We start from the raw sequence: 23,481 nt of genomic DNA on the forward strand, positions 1-23,481 counted from the left end.
TCTACTTTTTCATAAAATCAAAGAACCTGGCCGGGCGCAGTGGCTCACGCCTGTAATTCCAGCACTTTTGAGAGACCGAGATGGGTGGATCATGAGGTCAGGAGTTCAAGACTAGCCTGACCAAGATGCTGAAACCCCATCTTTACTAAAAATACAAAAATTAGCCAGGCATGGTGGCACGCGCCTGTAATCCCAGCTACTCGGGAGGCGGAGGCAGGAGAATCCCATGAACCCGGGCGGCAGAGGTTGCAGTGAGCCAAGATCGCGCCACTGTACTCAGCCTGGGCGACAGAGCAAGACTGCATCTCAAAAAAAAAAAAAAAAACAAACAAACCACAAATGGCATTTTCCTTGATATAGTCCCATTTTTTGTGATGATAATGTACAGGATATCTAGTAATTATGCTGGACATATAAGCACATAAGATTTATGAAATGATTCTGGATAATGTATAAGGTACTGGAATCTGGCACTTTATTTGCTGTTTGTTTTCAGTCTCTGATGAGTAGATCCCCATTTGTACCACAGTATTAATTTTTAATTTTTCTTGATTATCATTATAAACAGAATCAGAGGCAGCATTGAGTTTTCAAATTACTCTTGCTTTGCTTCACAGTTCCATAGAGATATCTCAGGGGTGCCTGTGAGCAGATGCTGAGTGAACTCTGCCCCAGTCTTGTCCCCACTTCTACCCCACCTCTGTATCATAGAAAAAGAACCAGATGTTTTAGGTTCAAGTCCTGTCTCTTGTATTTATTAACTGTGAAACCCTATTTCACTTCTTTGAGCTTTGATTTCTTCATCTTTAATGATAATTATTTCAGTAGATGATGATGATGATGATGATGTAATGTTTTAAAGTGCTAACTTTGTGCCAGGCACTGAATTAAGTGTATTACAAAATTTAATCCTCATAAAAGCCCTGTGAATTATATGTACTGTTATTACTGTTTTATAGATGAGGAAATTGAGACTTAGAGAGATTCTGTAACTAATTTTCTAAAAACTGTTTTGTGTTGGAAATGAAATTAAAATCCCAGGCAGCCAGATACCAAAGCTTGCATTCTTAGCCATGAGCTTTGTATCTCCTCTCTACAGAATTTTTGTGAGGATTGCATTTGCTACTATATGTGGAAGGACTTCCTAAAATATGAAACTCTGTACCAGGGATGCCGATTCAGTTGCATTCCCAGTAACATTTTAATCTACTGGTAACTACGGTATAGAAAGCACTGTGATGAGAAAAGTTTTTTGTGTCCACCTCAGGCGGGAATGAGAACTGAGATCAGTTAGTAGTAGCTGCTGTGGGTAGGCTTTGTCCTTATTGTGTTACACACAGTATTATCATTATTATTAGACTATTTTGCATCGATTTATTGAATTTTATTTCTACCTCTTTCCATTTTCTGAGCATTTTTTCCTTTGGAATTGAATTCAGGTTTACAAGTACATTGAAAATTTTAAGAACAAAATTATAAGGAAACTAAACCATTTCCCCACTGTAGTGAAGTATCCTTAAAAATAGTTACTTGAATTATTAAGCTAAGTGCCTCAGAAATATATTTGCTTATACTTTTATTTTTCTTCTTGACAGTAATGTGTCAGAATGTGAAGCGAGCAACATTTGATGAAGTCTTAGAACTCATGGCCACAGGATTTCTGCGTGGAGGGTCAGGTTTCCTAAAGAGCGGTGGAGAAATGTTAAAAGTTGGAGGGTCTGTTAATCGTGAAGTGAGAGTTGGAGTTACGCAGGTTTGTAACACATATGTATAAAAGAATTTTGTCCAGGCACGGTGGCTCATGCCTGTAATCCCAGCACTTTGGGAGGCCGAGGTGGACGGATTGCCTGAGGTCAGGAGTTTGAGACCAGCCTGACTAACATGATGAAACCCCATCTCTACTAAAAACATCAAAAAATTAGCCAGTGGCGCACGCCTGTAGTCCCAGCTTCTCAGGAGGCTGAGGCAGGAGAATCGCTTCAACCAAGGAGGTGGAGGTTGCAGTTAGCCAAGATTGCGCCACTGCACTCCAGCCTGGGTGACAGAGCAAGACTCCATCTCAAAAAAAAAAAAAAAAAGATTTTGTTGATATCACTTGTGGAACTTCATGGAAAACTGTTACGAAGTAACAGCTCACAGAGACATTTTTAATATTGTCTGGTTTCTAAATGTTTCTTTTACCAAATGAATGAATTACATTCAGATTCCAAATTACATGCTTATATGGAAATTCAGTAGATATTTAATAATATATAAATAAGCCTATGTCTATTATATTTGTGTAAATATCTTTAAAGTGCCTACATTTTGCTTAACAGAAAATCAGATATAAAATAACTCAGTTTTCATTGAAGCGGTATTCAGGTAGCTTAAGCATTTAGATTTTAATGTTCTCCAACAACCCTGTAGCTGAAAATATTGGTTAATGCTTTGATTGGATTTTCTATTAGTGTTTAATCACCAATGTAATTATAAGATTATATCTGACTTGGAATTATAATTTCAGAATAACATGGAATAAGGTTATGGTTAATGATCTAATAATTAACACCTAATAAGATGAAATGGTGATCATAGTCAAAATAATTATTTCAGTCAAAATCATAACTGTACCTTGATCCTGAAACAAGTATAAAATATAAGTAAACAATTTTTTAACTCACAGGAAAAGTTGTACGTAAGGGTTTTATAGCTCTAAGTCAGTGTTTATTTAGGATGTTAAGGTTTTCTTGTTTCTGTAACCTGTTACCTTCCCGATCACTGGGGTAAATTCAGCCTCCCTTCCCTCTCACTGCTGTCCCTTTGTGTTCTTCATGAAGTTGTTATCTTAAGAACTGTTTTTTAGTCAAAGATACTTCACTAATAATTCGTATTCCAGAAGTAGTAAAAAGACCTCGAGTTTAAATTTTCTCTGTTTTAGCCTCAAATACAATTCATTCTGCATGCTGGTATCAGTTATTTTAGTACTTGCTTTATCTTTGATTTCTGTTCGGTTATGTAAGTGTATCTGAAGTCGTACCTTCCACTATTTACAGGCGTATGTTGTTTTTGTGACAACATTGGGTGGTCAGTGGTTGGAGCGCAGCTTTGCCACATTCCTGTCCCATGTACTTGATCTGGTTTCCCATCCTCGGGCAACACAAACACATGTGGAGGCTGTGTACTCCAGACGATGTGTTTCCTTTATCCTAAGAGCTACTGTGGGCAGTTTGCTAGGTGAAAAAGCGCAGATTGCAGCTGCCAAAGAAATCTGCCAAGCTATTGGAAAACAAATGAAAGCCGTAGGTAAGAATCGATATCATTATGTGTGTTGATTACCTTAGTCATTTAGTTCTTTATTATTATTCTTAATAAATATCCATAGGACTGATTATCTTTCTGTGTGTTTTCATAGTGATTTTTATTGAGTACTCTTATTTGATATTAAAATCACATAATTACAGTGAAATAGAGTTTTTAAAGATTTGGGTGGTATGTTGGTAAGATTGTGTTTTCTGTTTTATTTCTAGTACCTATACGGATTTTATAACTTTTCTGGCATGCAGCAGCACATTGGTTGCTGTCTTCAGGGAATAATCTATTGTCCTCTTTCTGCTTTTAGAGCCTGTTGTTTTATAAACATATATTTTTATTGTTTCTTTTCCTCCCCTCGTAGGCTTAATATGAAAACTTAGGAAAAATTACAGATGGTTATTAGCCCACTATAAGATGTACTGTGAAACCTCAGTTATACATAATTACAAGAAATTCTTTTCTAAAAAGTATCAATTTTATAAATTTTTCAATTTAACAAATAGTTATTGAGTGTCTTAGATTTGCAGAGCAGTAATTCAGGGTTTAAATAATGAATGAGATAAAATTTCTCCCTTCATGGAGCTTTTAGTACAGTTATAAACTAAATATAAAAGCAATAGTAAAAGCAAGGCAAAATATAAATTCTAAAAGTTTAGTTTTTTCGCTATTATTCACTATTTCACTATACCAACTTTAATAAGGGAAATTATATTGACTAATAGAGGTCTTTTGAAATAAGGATTTAATGAATAAATATCAATAATTTATTTTTTAGAGATATATGTATTAAATGTTTTATAAAATTAGTAAAAAAACATATAAATAGTTGTAGTTTTTGTTGTTTATAATGGCTTACTTAGTAAACTAGTTTTATTTTTTATTTTATATTATTTTATTTGAGACAGAGTCTAGCTCTGCTTTCCGGGCTGGAGTGCAGTGGTGCGACCTTGGCTCACTACAACCTCCACCTCCCGGGTTCAAATTATTCTCCTGCCTCACCCTCCTGAGTAGCTGTTATTATAGGCGTGTGCCAGCACACACCCTGCTAATTTTTGTATTTTTAGTAGAAACAGGGTTTCACCACATTGGCCAGGCTGGTCTCGAACTCCTGACCTCAAGTGATCCACCTGCCTTGCCTCCTAGAGTGCTGGGATTACAGGTATGAGCCACCACGCCCAGCCAGTAAACTAATTTTAAATGTATAGAGCTAACTGAAAATTATGAATTGTGAATTAAAGAGTGTTTAAGTTAATGAGATATCGTCCCTTAAATATGCTAAAATAATCATCTGTCTTAGATTCACAACTTAAAGAATAATTTGCACATTGATTCATTGAGGAAATGTTTAGTGCCAGAAACACTGCGCCAAATGGTGGGAATAAAATAGCAAGCCAGATGCATACAGCACCTGTCCTCAGGGAGCTTAAAGTTTAGCAATCAAAATATGCATTTCCAAGTCCAGAAATACCTAAAAACAAAAGAGTTATTTGGCCAGACATGGTGGCTCATGCCTGTAATCCCAGCACTTTGGGAGGCCAAGATGGGTGGATCACTTGAGGCCAGGAGTTCTTCGAAAACAGCCTGCCCAACATGGCAAAACCCTGTCTCTCCTAAAAAATACAAAAATTAGTCGGGCATGGTGGTGTGCACCTGTAGTCCCAGCTACTCAGGAGGCTGAGTTGGGAGGATTGCTTGAACCCAGGAGGCAGAGGTTGTAGTCAGCTGAGATGGCACCACTGCACTCCAGCCTGGGCAACAGAGCAAGACTCTGTCTCAAAAAAAATTTAATTATAGTCCTCAATTTATTAATCTATTATATCCTATTCTGTATTATGTATTTTATAGTCTATTAATTCATAATGAATGCAAAAAAGAAAGTTTTACTATCATTTAAAGGTTCTTAATGTTAAGGTCATAAATTCGTTATTTGAGTTTTTTTTTAAATCCTGAAAGCAGAATTAAATATAATGATACGTGTTGGGGATTTGTGGGCCAGAATGTATTCTCAGTTAGTAGTTTGGCAAGGGATCTTTGGTTGTCTCTTGTCAAACACATTTCAATTCTAGTGGAAGCTAAAAGGTTGGGGTAGCAGGCAGCAAGGCTAATTAATGGGAACTTACAGAAACATTCCAGTAAGAGGTACTTAAGGCATTTTCCTTATAGATCCATTTTCTGGTCAGTAATTTAACAGATACCTCCAATATACTGGAATACTTAAAGTAGCAATGGTAATAAAGTAATAATAGCTGCTAGCATTTATTGAATGTGTGTTATGGGCAGCATTGTGTTAAATTCTTTATATGCACTGACTTTTTAATCACCACAGTACCGTTTGAAATAGGCATGTAAGCCCATTAACAGATACGGAAATTGGGACAGAAAAGTTGAATATCTTGCCCAATGTCACATAACTAATATAACTAGTGGAATTAGGATTTGAACCCAAGTCTTGTTTCTGCAGTATCTGTGCTTTTATACACTGGATTGCTGCTGCTTGCTAAAATTAGGTTGTATTCCTGGAAGCAAAGATATATCTCAGTATGTATTTTAGCATTATTATAAAGCCATTAAACAATGTTTTTAAGTCACTTCAGTGTTTAGTTCTGCAAGTTTTCCACTGAGAAATAACTGCATAGTTTTTAACACTCAGACATCAACTGGTATGGCTAAAATCATAAATTGTGTAGACCAAAAAAATCATACCACAATTCATTTCTCCTATGTCAAAGACATGATTTTGTGTTTCCAGAGGCAGTAGTGAATGACACAAGTGGAGAAAACAAATCTGGTGCAGCAGACATTGCAGCAAACCAGCATGTGATGGTCTGTGCCCTCCAGGAACGTGGGAGCCTGGTGCAGAGCTTGAATGCCACCGCATCCCTTCTTATTCAAGAAGCGTCTATAGGTATGACATTCAGTTACTTGCTAGCATGTTTTTTCACTTTTTTCAGTCGTAAGTGTGATTGATATTTAATTCCCGATTAGTTGCTTATCATCATCATTAGCACTTCAGATCATCAGGTTTTACTTAAATTAATATTCGTTGTGATTGGCTGGGCACGGTGGCTCATGCCTGTAATCCTAGCACTTTGGGAGGCCCTGGTGGGCAGATCACTTGAGGTCGGGAGTTCGAGACCATCCTGGTCATCATGGTGAAAGTCTGTCTCTACTGAAAGTACAGAAATTAGCCAGGTGTGGTGACACGTGCCTGTAATCTACTTGGGAGGCTGAGGCAGGAGAATTGCTTGAGCCCAGGAGGCATAGGTTGCAGTGAGCCAAGATCATGCCACTGCACTCCAGCCTGGGGGGCAAAGTGAGTCTCAAAAAACAAAAAAAACAAAAAAAAAAAAAAAAAAAAAGATTCCTTGTAAAGAATATTGAATTAAATGGTTAAAGTTTTGGAACAGAAATCAAAAGCTATTGTGGTAGTTTTTTTATAAAAAATTGACTAAAATTTGTTGAAGACTTCTATTAAATTTTACATCAACATTGAATATAATTGTACTATGTTCTTCATAGAAAATGTTCCTTTGAAGTACTCTACTGTATGTAGTTTTAGGCAAAGTTGTGGATCTATATGTGTGAAATCTTGGTGATTGTCATTTCAGTTATTGTTTTTTAGATAGTCTTTGAGTTTCTGAAATCATTTGACTTCATTAAAGAGTAATATTTTGAGTATTTCTTTTTTAGGGCTTTTGGAGATTGTGACTTCAGTGCTTCTTCATCCAAGCATGGCTGCCCGACTTGCTGCTGCATGGTGTTTGCGCTGTGTGGCTGTGGCATTACCTTTCCAGCTGACACCATTTCTAGACAGGTGTGCAGAACGGCTCAACAACTTGAAGACCTCACCAGAAGCTGTCAGTGGATATAGTTTTGCAATGGCTGCTTTGTTAGGTGGAGTACATCAGTGTCCTTTGGGCATTCCTCATGCCAAAGGCAAAGTATCACGGAGATCCTAGACTTGGGAATGCTGTCACGTGGGCTTTGGTCTTTATAGGAACACTGCTGTGTTTAATGTTGAACGGGATGGTCAAATAACAGTCGTACTATGTTAACATAAAACATAGTGTTCTTACTATGGGGTTAACAGACCCTAATTATAATTTGATATTTAATTCTGATGTAAGGATAATAGATTTTGTCTAAGTGTACTAACATGTTATAATTTATTTTAGAGGGAAAGAGAAAAAAAACAGCCTAGGCAACATAGTGAGACCCCATCATTACAAAAAATAAAAGAAGTTAGCCAAGCTTCGTGGTCCTAGCTACTGGGGAGGATGGGTTGGAAGGATCACTTGAGCCCAGGAGTTTGAGGTTACAGTGAGCTATGAATATGCCACTGTCCTCCAGCCTAGGTGACAGACCAAGACCTACCCTGTCTCAAAAAAAAAAAACCCAACCTTATAGTAATTATAATATAGTAATTATTATAATATAGTAATTATTTGAAAGTCAGAGCTTTTCTTTCAGCTTTTAGAAATAAAAGTTCACATTGCTATATATTCAAAGATGTCAGGAGAATATGCTATTGTAATATTTAGCATTTTGATAATGTTTAGTAAAAATTGAGTGGTTTTAATAAATCATGGCCAGGCATGGTGGCTTATGCCTACAATCCCAGCACTTTGAGAGGCCAAGGCAGGTGGATCATTTGAGATCAGGAGTTTGACACCAGCCTGGTTGACATGGTGAAACCTTGTCTCTACTAAAAATACAGAAAAATTAGCCGGGCATTGTGGCCCATGCCTGTAATCCCAGCTACTTGGGAGGCTGAGGCAGGAGAATCACTTGAACCCAGGAGGTGGAGGGTGCAGGGAGCTGAGATTGCACCACTGCACTCCAGCCTGGGTAACAAAGAAAGACTCTGTCTCAAAAAATAAAATAAAAAAAAATATGAGTAGCTTTTTTTTTCTCCTTTCTTTCTATTGTATACTACTGTCATGGTTTTCTTCTCAGTAATCTTAGGTGTTTATATAAATATTATTTGAAACTTTACATAGGTAGATTGGGGCTAGAGTTTTAAATTTTGATTTTTTTTCTGGGACATTAAGCCCACGTCCATTCATAGGAATTGCATAGCTACCGATGAAATCCAGACTTCCCTCTCACTTTGTCGTATAGTTGCTTCCTCATTCTCATCTTCCTCAGACTTTCCGTCTTCCCCACACTTCCCATCTTCCTTCCACCACTTTCATATTTTACATTTGCCCAGAGACCCTTAGGGACTACCCAGTACTCAGAGAGTAAAATATAATCTTCTTTGTCTGGTAAACTGGTATCTTATAATTTGACTTCATTCCATCTGTTCATTCTAATTTCCTGTTGCTCTATTTAGACTAGTTATCTTGCTTCCTTCCCTGGCCTTTTTCAGCTTCGAAGCCTTTGCTCTGCTAACCTCTTAGAGTTTCATCTCCCCTCTTATTCAGCTGTACCAAATTTAAGTCTATACTAGCCCTTCTGTGTGGGTGTTAATACAGCAAAGTACTGAGAACAGTGCTAGCCCGTGTGACCACTAAATAAATGCTGTCATTATTGGCACTGTTATTCCACATTCAAAGATTTGTTGAACTCCTATTATGCATCTACCATTGAGCTAACCTTGCCTGGGCATGGTGGCTCAGACCTGTAATCCCAATGCCTAGGGAGGCCGAGGCTGGAGGATCACTTTAGGTCAGAAGTTTGAGACCAACCTGGGAAACATAGCGAGACCCTGTCACACAAAAAATAAAAAATGAAATTTTTAAAATTAGCCGAGTATGTTGGCATAGTTGTAGTCCTCCCGACTCAGGAGGCTGAGGTAGGAGGATCCCTTGAGCCCAGGAATTCCAGGTTACAAGCTATGATTGTGCCACTGCACCCCAGCCTGGGTGACAGAGTGAGACCCTGTCTCTAAAAAACAAACAAATAAGCTAATCTTTTGGAGCTTACAGTCTTAGAAGACAGATTTGTTGCATGATGAAATGACAAAGTAGTAGCATAGATGCTATATTAACTTACTTTATCCTTGCAAGGCTGAGATAGGCATTCCTATTACTTCTGTTTTACTAGTGATGGAACTAAGCTGTCCTAGATGAGAATGCGAGTAAATGGCAGAGATGGCATTTGGCCCTAGAGCTTGTCCTTAACTACTATGCTGTTCTGGGTCTCTTCAGAGTCATCAGTGCAATCAAGACTGACCAGGTCTTGATGTTGCCTCTTTCAAAACATGCTAATAACACGAAAGGACAACTTCTTCTTTTTTTTTTTTTTGGAGACTGAGTCTTGCTCTGTCACCCAGGCTGGAGTTCAGTAGTGTGATCTCTGCTCACTGCAACCTCCACCTCCCCAGTTCAAGCAATTCTCCTGCCTCAGCCTCCCAAAGAGCTGGGACTATAGGTGCCCGCCACCATGCCTGGCTAATTTTTTTGTATTTTTTAGTAGAGACAGGGTTTCACCGTGTTGCCCAGGCTGGTTTTGAACTCCTGAGCTCAGGCAATCTGCCCACCTCATCCTCCCAAAGTGCTAGGATTACAGGTGTGAGCCACCGCATCCGGCCAACAACTTCTTTTAAGTAAAGTTTGCTAGTTATCTGTTTCCTTATTTAATTTAACTTGTTTGAATTAAAATCCAATTCTAAACTTTTCTTGCAGATGGTAGTTAGTATTGCTGAAGATCTTTTACGAACTGCTGCCCAAAATAGCAGGCTATCTTTACAGCGCACCCAAGCTGGCTGGCTTTTACTTGGAGCACTTATGACTTTAGGTATAATTATATTTGAGTAGGATTTTTGTCACGCTATAACCGTCAGTAGCCTGTAAAGCAAATTTAATTTAAAAATGTTGAGCTTCACATTCTAGATTTTCATTGAAGTTGTAAAAATGGTGTGAAGATGTTTTCCTCATCATTTGCTAGTAGATTTCTCTTTTTGGTAATTATTGCTTAAGTACATTTAATGAGAAAGTTGTTAGCAAAGTTTCACCTTTACCATCAGAATAACCTTTGTCTACCTGATGAGTTTAGTGTTTAAAAGAGATGAAAATATGAGGGAAAATTCCATCCCCTAAGTGAAAACCAGCAGTGTGATTTTAGTAGAGTGGTAAAGTCACATTTAATTGGTATTGTTAGTGCTGCTCTTCTGGGGTAACCCTTAATGTGTTTCACTCTTAAGTAGTGTGACAAATCTGCAGTGTAGGCAAAATTTAACATTGTACATAGTACAAAAATACCTATTATTGTGATGGGGTATGTTCACATTTTATTTCATATGTTTAGCTGCTGCTGTAAAAAGTGTGTGCATATGTGTACTGCAAAGTTATGATACAGATCTAAGCATCTATCTATTGGAAATTATACTTTGACCTACTTTTCTTTTCTGAAGAAAACAAAAAGTTGCAACTCATTTCCAGAAGTTTATGTTAAGTATGTTAAGTGGTATGTTAAATGAATTTTTTAGCAATGTGAATATAGATTCCTAGGTCTGAATATATTGCTTCTCCATGAAACTAAATTAACCACATAAATTGCCCCCAAAACTGAGGAATATGTATCTGTATGTGTGTGGGAGTGGGTATATCTGTTTATATACATATGTATATGAAAAAGACCTCATAGAATGTGTCTCAGATATATTTTATTGATAATATACAATCTACCATTCTCCATACAGTTGGGTCATCCTTTAAAAATTGCTTTTTGTGTATTTTATGTTTGGATTCTAAAAATATTGACAGTTTAAGGTGAATTTTATTATGCTTTGATCTATATTTTAATCAGTGAATAAAGGTTGAAAATAATGTAATTTTAGAGATAAAAATAGAGTGAAATAACAGATATTGTGAAACATCAGTATTTTACTCTATTTTCATCTCTAAAATTACATAAAGTTTGTGTTGGGCTCATTTTCCTTGACACTTGTTTGTAAGGTATGTTACATATACGTGGTTTTGTATTCTCATTTTCTTGGCTAGGACCATCTGTCGTTCGTTACCATCTGCCCAAGATGTTGTTATTGTGGCGAAATGTTTTCCCACGTTCCTTAAAGGAATTGGAAGCTGAGAAGGCCCGAGGCGATTCTTTTACCTGGCAGGTAACTTTGGAAGGTCGTGCTGGAGCTCTATGTGGTAAGAACTGAAAGGATTGTGCTTCACAATATTATGATATTACTAAAATATTCGTACAGTAAAAGAAAAATCACTACTTTATAGTTTTTTATTTTACTAGGTAATGATAAATTCATAGGCTTTTAAATAGAAACTTTATAAATGATCCACTTCGGTTTGCTAATTTTGTAATAAAAATGAAACCCAGACTCTGAAAAAGTGTTTAGACCTGGTAGTTAGACAGGAACTAGAACCCAGGCCTCTTATTCCCACTTGTTGCTATCTTACCTGTCAAAGAAGCACTGAGTCACCATGTAAAAAAAAAAATTCCCCAACAGCTATTTAAAGAAAAAGAAACTCAGGATTACCAAAGTTATTGCATTTGCAGTTAGTCTTTTCATAATAGAGAAACAGCTGTTTTTTCACATCCTTATCAAATCTCCCAACCTTCATATATTTTTCAGATATCAACATTACAAAAATAACGGATACAGTTGTTTTTGTCTGGGAGTTAACAGCTTACAGGAAACGCTCAGGTTTTGTTTCATTTGAGAACTAGAATGACATTGGATGTCCCATTTTTTTTTTTGGTTTATCTCAGGGTGAAAACTACTTCTTTTTCCAAACTGAGAGAGAGACACATGTTTAACCACAAGGGCAGCCAGGCAAGAGGGCACCTTTACTCTCACACATCTAGGAGGTGTTTTAGTCTTGGCTCTATTGCTAAGGGGCCAATAAAAATTTTTTTTCTCACTGGACCATTTTTGTTTATATACATATATATTTACACAAATATATGTAAAAATTCAAAATGCAAAAATATATGTAGTGGCTGGGTGCTGTGGCTCATGCCTGTAATCCCAGCACTTTGGGGGGCCAAAGTGGGTGGATCACTCTCAGGAGCTCTAGACCAGCCTGACCAATATGGTGAAACCCTGTCTCTACTAAAGATACAAAAATTAGCCAGGCGTCCTGGCGCTTGCCTGTGGTCCCAGCTACTCAGGAGACTGAGACAGGAGAATTGCTTGAATCTGGGACGTGGACGTTGCAGTGAGCCGAGATCCCGCCACTGCACTCCAGCCTGGTTGACAGAGCGAGACTCTGTCTCAAAAAAATAAAAATAAAAAAAAAATACAAACACACACACACACACATATACATACACATATATACACATATATATCTGTGAAAGTTGCAAAAATATATGTAATATATGTAAAAAATTCATGTAAATTTTAAGGCATTGTTTATAAACATAAATGTATATGTTTATAAACAATGCCTTAAAATTTCTTTCTTTGTAGTCATCTGAATTCCTATGGGATCATAGTCCTCTGAATTTCCACCCACAGAAATCTTTCTAACCAGTACCTTCTCTTCCTCCATTTTTCTATCCACCTTTTTTCTAGCCTTTTCCACGATTTTTCTTTGTAGTTGTTGCAAGTTTTTCTTTTGGTTTGACATGATTTCAGAACCTTATATGTTATAATAATTAAGTATTACAACTGCCTTTATATTTATACAATTTTGTAAATTAATTCATGTTCACAAAAGCTACTCCAAATCTGTCCTTTTAAACATGTAATCTAGCCATGAGGAGCTTTGTTGCACATTGTCCTGAGCTACTAACTGAAGATGTGATTCGAAAATTGATGACCCCTATTGAATGTGCCATGACTATGATGTCACAGTAAGTAAGCAATTAAGACAAGTTCACATCCTAGTTTATATATTAATAATATACTTCTCAGCCATATTTTGTGCTTTCTTCTAGAATCATCTAGGAAACATAAAACTTTATTTTTGTAATATAACTTTAAAAATTACAGTGATGGTGTGGATTGAAATACAGTTGTATCTTAAAGTGTTTCTGTTACAGTGAAGATCACAACATAAACTAAAATGAAAGTGTATACTTATCAATGTACTTCGGCAGTACACTGATACATTGCTAAAAGAAATTTATAAGTAATACTTATTCTGGTAAGCCATTACCAACTATGTTTTTGATATTTTAGCATTCCATCTGTAATGAAAGCCCATGGAGCTCATCTGAAAGCTAGTGCTGCAATGGTCCGTTTAAGACTTTATGATATCTTGGCTTTGTTACCTCCAAAAACTTATGAAGGTAAATTAAAAATTTGTGGTGTCTGATAAAAATTTTTCTTTACAGTTCTTCACCGTATTATAGAGTCTGAGCAAGGCTCTCCCACTGACTTACTGTGCAAAGGAAGGCTACCATTTTATTTTTCTTCATGTAGAGTAGCTGACACTTGTTGACTACTTACTGTGTTCTGGGTCTCGTTTTTGGCCTTTTGTATTAGCTTCTTTGACTCTGTTGCAACTTATGAGGCCTTTAGCCCTATTTTATAGATGAAGAATCTCAGATTGAGAGACTTAAAGAAACTTAACTTACCCAAGACTTAGAGCTAGTTAAGTGGCAGAGCTTGGATTCAAATCTAGCTGGCTTATCTTCAAAGTGTGCACTTTTAATTAATACACTGAAATGCTTCCTATATATTGTAATGTAGCCAATAATTCAACGATCTGGAGGGAGAAATCAAATATTATGTAAAATATTAATAGTAAAATAAACCATTGATTTCTTTCCAGTGTAATCATGCCCAAGAATTTTGGTGTGCTGTGATAATCATATCACATTTAATATATTTAAAATAAAGTATCTTTGTTTGTGTGTGTGTTTGAGACAGGGTTTTGCTGTGTTTCAGAGGTTTGTCTCAATCTCTTGGGCTCAAGCAATCCTCCTGCCTCAGCCTGCTGAGTAGCTGGGACTATAAGCATGCTATGGCACCCGCCTCTCTTTCCTCTATTTGAGTTTTTTGGTTATTTTAAATAATTTGGGCTAAAAGACACAATACAATATATGAAAGGAAGTACCATTATTGTATATTAAAACCAGCATTTAAATATAGATTTTTTTAAAGAAGAGAACAGAGACTTAATTATTTTATTCCTGTTGAACATGTTGCAGCTCTTTGTGGGCAATGATTATAATTTTCACAAAAATTATTCTTTTTAATCTGATCTGAAGTTCTGTTTTTTAGGATCTTTTAACGCACTTCTTAGAGAACTGGTAGCGGAATTCACTTTGACTGACAACTCAGCCAACACAACTACTTCCCTCCTCAGATCCCTCTGCCATTATGATGATAGTGTTCTTCTTGGTTCTTGGCTTCAGGAAACTGATCATAAATCAATTGAAGACCAGGTAATAAACCATAGAGGGAAATGAAATACTAACTTAATCTGAAACAATGGTCCTATTACACATTGTCACTTAAAAAGAAAATAGTGTATAGAAAAGTTTAATCCCTATTTAGTGTTCTTAGACACTTAAAGATGGCATCCGGGTGGTAGATAGTGAAAAAAGTTAAACAGGAAGAGTGAGAATTTGGCAAATTGTCTTTATTTAATATTCTGTGTATTTAGATACCTTGTGGTGGCTGTGATAAAGATCAGTTTTAACTGGCTTTTTGGTTATTGGTATTTTGTTTTGTTTTAGTTTGTTTTGTTTTGTGACAGGTTGGAGAGGAATGAGTTAGTAGGTTGAAGATTTAGAACTTTTGCCCACTGAATACATTATTTCTTATGTACTTTTTAGAAAGAGTGATTAAAGCCCCATTTAAAATAATTGTTTGTGGGATTAAGATCTTGTGTATATTGTTCACACGATAAGGTGGGTGGTGTAAACATGTTTTCGAATGAATAAAGCTTTTCTTAAAATTTGTACAAGGTGTTACTGATGATTTTTTAATGACCACATTACATTTTGGTCTGTTTTCAAATGTTCGGATCCAATCATTCTTTTTTTGTTGCCTTTTCTCCTTTCTCCTCTGCTGTAATCCTCATTCCCAATGTTTAATAAGTAGATTTCCTAAAGTAGATTTTGAATAATTTTTATTTCACTCTTTTGCAGCTCCAGCCAAACAGTGCCTCTGGAAGTGGGGCTCTGGAGCATGATCCATCCTCTATTTATTTACGGATACCTGCTGGAGAAGCAGTACCTGGTCCCCTCCCTCTTGGAGTCTCAGTCATTGATGCTTCTGTGGCCCTTTTTGGTGTAGTGTTTCCTCATGTTTCTTATAAACACCGGTTAGTATAAAGTCAATCAGGTAATTTTTGTTAAATATATATTAAACAAAGAGTAGATTTTCTCATCCCAGTTAACTCTGCAATAAAGTGAGTTATTATAATACTTCAACAGTACTCTTACAGATTTACTAATGTGACGCACACATGATAAAAAAAATTGCATGCAAATTGCACATAATTTGAGACTTTATGTAAGATTTGACCCTGTGTACTAGCATCTGATATCCGTTGTATTGTGGACTGTATTTTATAACAAAATTTTCATTATATATGCTAGAATGACAACTGTTGGCAAAAAAATGCATTATAATAGTTTGTTTGATAGTTCATACATAGGTTTTGACTATATCTTTAATTAAGGACGTCAGTTTGCTAAAGCTGTTGACTTTGATGTTGAAGAAGTAAATGGATGAAAATTCCACTCCCTAATAACGTTTGTGAGATGGTTCAAGTCTAGAACTTGGAAACTAACATAATTGGTTCTTTTTGTAATAGAAGCATTTTGGTTTGGTATATTCTATATCCACAGACACTGTTCCTAGCTTTAGTAGGCAGTTTGTATATTGTGATTTTCCCAAAAGGAAAACAGAAATGAATTAATACAAGACCATCACAGATAACTTAAAAGCTTTACAAAATTCAAATGCCTTAAAAATATTGTTGGGTCTGGTGTGGTGGCTTACGTCTGCAATCCCAGCACTTTGGGAGGCTAAGGCAAGAGAATTGCTTGAGGCCAGGAGTTTGAGACCAGCCTGGGAAACATAGTGAGACACTCATCTCTACAAAAATTACAAAATAAAAAATGTCTTTAATATGTAGATTGCTTGATTAATTGCTTTTTAATTTGAGGAGAAAAAAGATATCTTTAAATATGTAGGTTACTTGATTAATTGCTTTTTAATTTGAGGAGAAAAAAGTTTAAATATGAAACTTTACTCAAATATCTTTAAGAACATTCGGTTGCCACATAAATGTTAAATGATGTTAAAGGTAGAAGAATCTTATAAAGCATCTATTTCAACATTTTGGTTTTAAATCTTAAGGAAATCCATGTCTAAGAGTTTGGTTTACCCAAGGTTATACAACTAGTTATGAAAGCTATAACTGAAATCCAGGATTATCTTAATTCTATATGATCACTTTTATAGAATAAGATGAAGTATAAATAAATTCTATTAAAAATATAAACATATAATAAATAACATAAATATCCAACAGTAGGAGGATAAGTGAATAAATAATAGAAAGTCCATTTTTGTAAAGACAGTGTTTTGATAGAAGATGCTCATGATACAATGTTAAATTAAAAAGATAAAAAGCAAGAAGTGATCCTACTTTGGTTTTTAAACAGCTGGCTGTGCAACTTAATATATTTACTGCTGTTCTTAGTGCACGAAAGGTACTTACTTTTAAAAGTTTTTTAAAGTACATCAAAATGTGCATGTATACACGTACATCTGAATCTGTATCTTCGTATGAGTTTTGAAGAATGCTTTGACCTGAGACCTGAGACCTGTAGACTAGTGTAAATTGAGCTTTAAATCCTTACAGCGACCTCAGGGAGATTTTATTACCAACTTGAGGTCATAATTGTCTTAGTACTAAATCCAACTTCCTTGGATTCCTTTGTTTCACATCACTTCTTTTTAGAAGAATGCTCTCTCACTCTCTTTCTATCAAAATCTTCTGAAATGGGCCGGGCGTTGTGGCTCACACCTGTAATCCCAGCACTTTGGGAGGCAAAGGTGGCTAGATCACCTGAGGTCAGGAGTATGAGACCAGCCTGGCCAACATGGTCAAATCCTTCTCTACTAAAAATACAAAATTAGCTGGGTGCAGTGGCGAACACCTGTAGTTCCAGCTACTCGGGAGGCTGAGGCAGGAGAATCATTTGAACCCAGGAGGCAGAGATTGCACGGAGGTGAGATTGCACCATTGCGCTCCAGCCTGGGCAATGAGAGCGAAACTCAGTCTCAAAAAAAAAAAAAAAAAAAAAAAAATGCTGAGCACAATGGCTCACACCTGTAATCCCAGCACTTTGGGAGGCCAAGGTGGGCGGATCACCTGAGGTCGGGAGTTCGAGACCAGCCTGACCAACATGGAGAAACCCGGTCTCTACTAAAAATACAAAATTAGCCAGGCGTGGTGGCACATGCTACTCGGGAGGCTGAGGCAGGAGAATCACTTGAACCCGGGAGGTGGAGATTGTGGTGAGCGGAGATCATGCTATTGCACTCCAGCCTGGGCAACAAGAGCGAAACTCCATCTCAAAAAAAAAAAAAGAGAAAAATCATCTAAGATGGCCATGGATTTTTTTTTTTTTTATAAACTGTTTCTTTTTTATTAATATAAAAATTCACTTCTGGTTTTTTACATTTAAAAAAATTAGCCAAAGCTAAATCTTTTTTGAACTTTCCCAAAAGCTTCTGAGGCTAGGACATGAGGTACTATTCTAAGAATATTTTTAAAAAAGGAGAAAGAATTATACTACATTTAAAATTTTCTAACTTAAAAATCTTCCACAGAGATACATAATTAATGATTGTTATCTGTACAAGAAACCTTGAGCATCTACTAGATGCCAGGCGCTTTGTTGGACAGTGCTGTTAATGTTGAAGACCACTGCAATTATGACCTTATTTTGTTGATTGAAATTCTTTTCTTCTTCCATTTAATAACCTCATGTCCATATAATAATTTGGGAGAAGGAGATCTGGTTTGGACTAGCTGTGGGAATGAAATAGAAAAGAGATAGCATGGGGAATTATTTGCTAAACAATTAACTTGTACTCTTCTTAACTGTTTTTGAGCCATATTGGAAAAAAATTTGTCACAATGTGATTTTTTTCTTATTGTTATAGATTACAAATGTTGGATCACTTTGCCGAATGTGTTAAACAAGCTAAAGGTGTCCGCCAGCAGGCTGTGCAGCTTAATATATTTACTGCTGTTCTCAGTGCACTAAAGGTATTTACTTTTAATACATACTATTCTGAAATAAGCTTTTAATTAATGCATTTAATAAGCCAGACATAGCAAGATTATTATAATGTTTATATGTATATCACTTGGTAACTATGCCTTTATGTTAGCTTAGTTAAATTACTTGAAACTTTATGTTAGACTCAGTGTAGTTAAATAAATGTTTTATATTTTAGTGTTGTTAAAGGTTATGTTTCAATTTGAACTTCAGATTTTACAAGTGCCGATAAATTCTTTCAGAATTTTCAAAGATGTTTGACGAATGAAATCTGATATTCTACTGAGGGTTAACTAAATAGAGCTGAAGCTTGTTCTGTGGTTTAGGCCACAAATCATGTGAGGCAGTGTTACATAGTTGAAAAAATGTTGCATTTAGAGATTGTGTTCTCTTTAAGCTACTCTAGGTTTGTGTCCAGAGTAATTTCTTTAAACTTTTTTAACTTTTTTTGAGTTGTAGTTTCTACAGGTATGAAGTAGAATACAGTAGTCCCTTCCTTATCCGCAGTTTTGCTTTCTGCAGTTTCAATTACCAATGGTCAACTGTGGTTTGAAAATATTAAATGGAAATTTCCCGAAATAATTTATAAGTTTTCAATTGTGCACCACTCTGAGTAGCATGATAAAATCTTGCACTGTCCTGTTCCATTTTGCCCTGTCCTGCCTAGGACGAGAATCATCTCTTTGTCCAGTGATTCCACACTTTCTACCCTACCTGTCTGTTAGTCACTTGGTCACCATCTGTCTCAGTTATCAGATGGGCTGCTGTGGTGTGGCAGCACCTATGTTCAGATAACCCTTATTTTACTTCATACTGGCTCCAAAGTGCAAAAGTAGTGATTCTGGCAATTTGGATATGCCAAAGGGAAGCTGTAAAGTGCTTCCTTTAAGTAAAGAAGAGAAAGTTCTCAACTTAAGAAGGAAAGAAATAACATCATATGCTAAAGTTGCTGAGATCTATAGGAAGAACAAATCTTCTGTCTGAAATTGTGAAGAAGGAAAGAGGAATTTGTGTTAGTTTTGCTGTCCCGTCGCAAATTACAAAAATTATGGCCACGGTGTGTGATAAGTGCCTAGTTAAAATTGAAAAGGCGTTAAGTTTGTGAGTAGAAGACGTGAGCAGAAACAAGTTCCCATTGACAACAATCGGGTTCCTAATCCCATGGTTCAGACATCCAAGGTGGGCCTTGGAATGAGTGCCCTGTGGAAAAGAGGGGACCACTGTTACAAATATTTTGCCTATCTCACAGGGTTCATGCATCGTACTAGGCACTCTATCATAACGTGTTTGAATACTTTTTATATTATTCAGTGCTAAGCTTAAAGTATTGTTTTAAAATAAAATGGTATGGTAGTAAATATGTGTTTGCATGAACATGTCTTAAGTCATGCTTAAGACATGCTCATTAATCAATGCCTACATCCCTTTTCTCTGATGTTTACAAAACCTTAAGTCATATTTTGTAAACATCAGGGAAACAGGATATATATAGGCATTGATTATAGAAATAAAGGTTTGGGGCCAGGCGTGGTGGCTTATGCCTGTAATCCCAGCACTTTGGGTGGCCGAGGCGGGGGGATCACCTGAGGTCAGGAGTTTGAGACCAGCCTGGCCAACATGATGAAACTCCATCTCTACCACAAATGCAAAAATTAGCCGGGCATGGTGTCAGGCACCTGTAATCCCAGCTACTAGGGAGGCTGAGGCAGGAGAATCACTTGAACCTGGGAGGCAGAGGTTGTAATGAGCCGAGATCATGCCATTGCACTCCAGCCTGGGGGAGACAGCAAGACTCTGTCTCAGAAAAAAAAAAAAAAGAGAGAAAAAAAGGAAGAAGAAATACAGGTTTGGACCATTTATATAACCATTAGTATATACTCTATGAAGAGACCATCAACTAATTTGCACCTGTGAGTTTTTTAAAAAAGGAATGGGGTGGTCATGGTCTCCTTCAGTGGTTGGGAGAATAGTGAACCAACTGTAATATTGCTGTACAGATTACACTTTTCTTCATAGATATGCTAATGCCTCTGTTGTAGTTAACATTTTCCCCACGCAATGTGAAATAAATTTTTGGTCTCAAATAAATAAAGTTCCAGGATGGTAAGTACAGCTAGAACAAAGAGAGTGACATTTAATATGATGAACAAACTACTTCAACATTCAGTTACTAATTATTTTTACCTTTTTTTTTTTTTTTGAGATGGAGTTTCGCCCTTTTGCCAGGCTGGAGTGCAGTGGCACGATCTCGGCTCACTGCAACTTCTGCCTCCCAGGTTCAAGCGATTCTCCTGCCTCAGCCTCCCGAGTAGCTGGGATTACAGGCATGTGCCATCATGCCCAGCTAATTTTTGTATTTTTAGCAGAGACGGGGTTTCACCATGTTGGCCAGGATGGTCTCAATCTCCTGACCTCATGATCCACCCATCTTAGCTTCCCAAAGTGCTGGGAGTACAGGCGTGAGCCACTGCACCCGGCCACCTCATTTGTTTATTTATTTATTTTTTTTGGAGACGGAGTCTCACTCTGTCGCCAGGCTGGAGTGCAGTGGTGTGATGTCGGCTCACTGCAGTCTCATCTCTGCCTCCCGGGTTCAAGTGATTCTCCTGCCTAAGTCTGCTGAGTAGCTGGGATTACAGGCATGTGCAACCACACCCAGCTAATTTTTTTTGTATTTTTAGTAGAGATGGGGTTTTACCATGTTGGCCAGGATGGTCTTGATCTCCTGACCTCGTGATCTCCCCACCTTGGCCTCCCAAAGTGCCGGGATTACAGGTGTAGGCCACTGCACCCGACCTCATTTTGTTTTTAGATGTATGTTGATTATACTGTTTAAGTCATATAATTGTCTTCTGTGAAATTTTTATATAAACTATTCAAAGTTTCATACTCATCAAGAGTATGAAATACTCTTCCAAATATCCTGTTTCCAAATATTTGCCATTGATTCCGAAATCATTTTTTTGTTAAAAGATTTCTTAAAAGATAGAATCAATCCATTTAATGGTTTGTGCTCTGTTTCATAACAGGTGAAATAGGAGAATGCTTCCTTAGAGTGATAAATTTCAATCAGTTAAATAATGGTTGATTTGGTAATACAGTGTCCTTAATATATGGAAGTAACTTTTAAGTACTAGTCTTTGAATAGAGACACTCCCTGCAAGTGTCTCTTAGGGCCAGTCAGACTATGGCTGTGTTATAGATCATGTTCTGAAATCGTATTTAGGAAAGTAATTACCGTGAATTGAACAGTTACAGATTCTAGACATTAGTATATACATGTGAAAACTAGCTGAAGAAAATAACTTATGAAGATGTATGTATATTTTAGAAAGATTGCAGCATGTATTTTTCCTTTATTTAATATGAATTGCGAGGCCAGGTGCGCCTGTAATCCCAGCACGTTAGGAGGCTCAGGCAGGAGGATTGCTTTAGCTCAGGAGTTTGAGACCAGCCTGGGCAACATAGTAAGACCCTGTCTCTACAAAAACTTTTTAAAAATTAGCCCAGCAGGGTGGCATGTGCCTGTAGTCCCAGCTACTCAGGAGGCTGAGGTGGGAGGATTGCTTGAGCTCAGAAGGTCGAGGCTGTAGTGAGCAGTGATTGTGCCACTGCACTCCAGCCCGGGCAAGGGAGCAAGACCTTGCCTTTAAAAAAAAAAATCATGAATTATGAATTGCTGTCTTTTTTTTTTTTTTTTTAAATGTAGGGCTTAGCTGAAAACAAAAGTACTTTAGGACCTGAGGAAGTTCGTAAATCTGCGCTGACACTGGTTATGGGTCCTCTGGACAACCCAAACCCCATCTTACGTTGTGCGGCGGGGGAAGCTCTTGGAAGAATGGCTCAGGTGGTTGGAGAAGCAACTTTTATTGCTAGAATGGCCCAATATAGCTTTGACAAGTAAGTGGGTTTCTTTACTAACAAGTTTCATATGTAGGCAAAGATGTCTTTTAAATAATAATTAACTGGAGTGTGTGTTTTCCACATGGTATACAGCATGTGATAATATTTTGTGGGTTTTTTGTAATGATCTCAATTTTTAATTTAGCAGTTGATTCAGCTCTAGAATCTGGGAAAGTTGTAATATGTTAGATACTTTCTGCGTGGAGAGGGCTTCTAATCCGGCTCTTGAATGTTACTTAATGAAATCAAGAAAAATGTTAATAAGAACTTCTCTCAGTTATGTGTATTCACTGAAGAGGTGCTCTGAAGTCATTTTCTCTCCTCCCTGCCTTTCCTTGTCCCTCTTTATTCTTTCTGTTAATTATCCACTTTTTGGAATAAGCCATTGTTTTTCTAACCGCTACCAAGTTTATCTCTTAAATTGTGACTGAAACAGAATAGTTAAGCATCAGGTTTTAAGGATTTACTTATATATTATTTATAAAGAGTGATCTCAGAGACCCAAATAAGTATCATTAAGATGATGAATTGCAGTTATTAGTGACTATCGACTTGTTAATCAAGTGCATAAGTAGAGAAATTAAAAATCAAGGGTTGTCAAGAACTGACACTTGTGTTATGTAAATTATATCATTCTTAGCTATCATATATATGTATATATATTGAGTATTAAATATAACAAACTATGTCATGATCATTAATAAAAGAGAAAGAGTATGAAGCAGTGGCTATGAAGTAGTAGTACTGAAGAAAATGTATTTTCTGAATTATTGCCTATCTGTAAATAGCTTTCCTTGTCTTGACTTGTAAATGGCAATTTGTTTGGTTATTCGATAATGCCCTAATCCACTAAGGATAATATGAGCAGGCAAAAGACAGTTAAAATATAACCAGACACTTAATCTTCTGCAGAATGATTGCTGCTATTTTCTAGCAATAGATTAGTTTTCCTCTTTACAAATATTTATCATTGATTATGAAATAGCTTTTTATTAAAGATTTATTAAAAGATAGAAACAATCTTAGTTATCCATTTAATGGTTTGTGCTCTGTTCATAACAGGTGAAGTAGGAGTATGTTTCTTTAGAAAGCTCTTGAAGGGTAATTTTTTTT

The 23,481-nt window shown here is 36.6% G+C and overlaps 1 protein-coding gene across 5 annotated transcripts in view; it reads left to right on the forward strand.

Annotated features, from left to right (window-relative positions):
• The first annotated feature begins 168 nt into the window (after positions 1-168).
• The window catches only part of HEATR5B (HEAT repeat containing 5B), a 107,843-nt gene continuing 84,530 nt past the window's right edge, over positions 169-23,481 (forward strand). For 2 of the 5 annotated variants that reach the window (XR_009210122.1, XM_058429057.1), the window contains exons 1-12: positions 170-1,753; positions 3,036-3,285; positions 6,044-6,199; positions 6,985-7,235; positions 9,924-10,035; positions 11,241-11,393; positions 12,963-13,062; positions 13,391-13,500; positions 14,438-14,601; positions 15,310-15,485; positions 18,347-18,452; positions 22,175-22,365. Coding sequence is in view for 4 of the 5 variants with exons in the window: in XM_058429057.1 (XP_058285040.1) it covers positions 1,598-1,753; positions 3,036-3,285; positions 6,044-6,199; positions 6,985-7,235; positions 9,924-10,035; positions 11,241-11,393; positions 12,963-13,062; positions 13,391-13,500; positions 14,438-14,601; positions 15,310-15,485; positions 18,347-18,452; positions 22,175-22,365 (1,925 nt within the window). In the remaining variant the exon portion in view is untranslated. Of the gene's footprint in view, positions 1,754-3,035; positions 3,286-6,043; positions 6,200-6,984; positions 7,236-9,923; positions 10,036-11,240; positions 11,394-12,962; positions 13,063-13,390; positions 13,501-14,437; positions 14,602-15,309; positions 15,486-18,346; positions 18,453-22,174; positions 22,366-23,481 lie in introns of all 5 variants that reach the window. The other 3 variants (XM_032178383.3, XM_032178382.3, XM_032178381.3) reach the window with 3 other exon arrangements.

The sequence above is a fragment of the Hylobates moloch genome, unplaced genomic scaffold (assembly GCF_009828535.3).
Source record: "Hylobates moloch isolate HMO894 unplaced genomic scaffold, HMol_V3 SCAFFOLD_15, whole genome shotgun sequence".
Taxonomy (NCBI): domain Eukaryota; kingdom Metazoa; phylum Chordata; class Mammalia; order Primates; family Hylobatidae; genus Hylobates; species Hylobates moloch.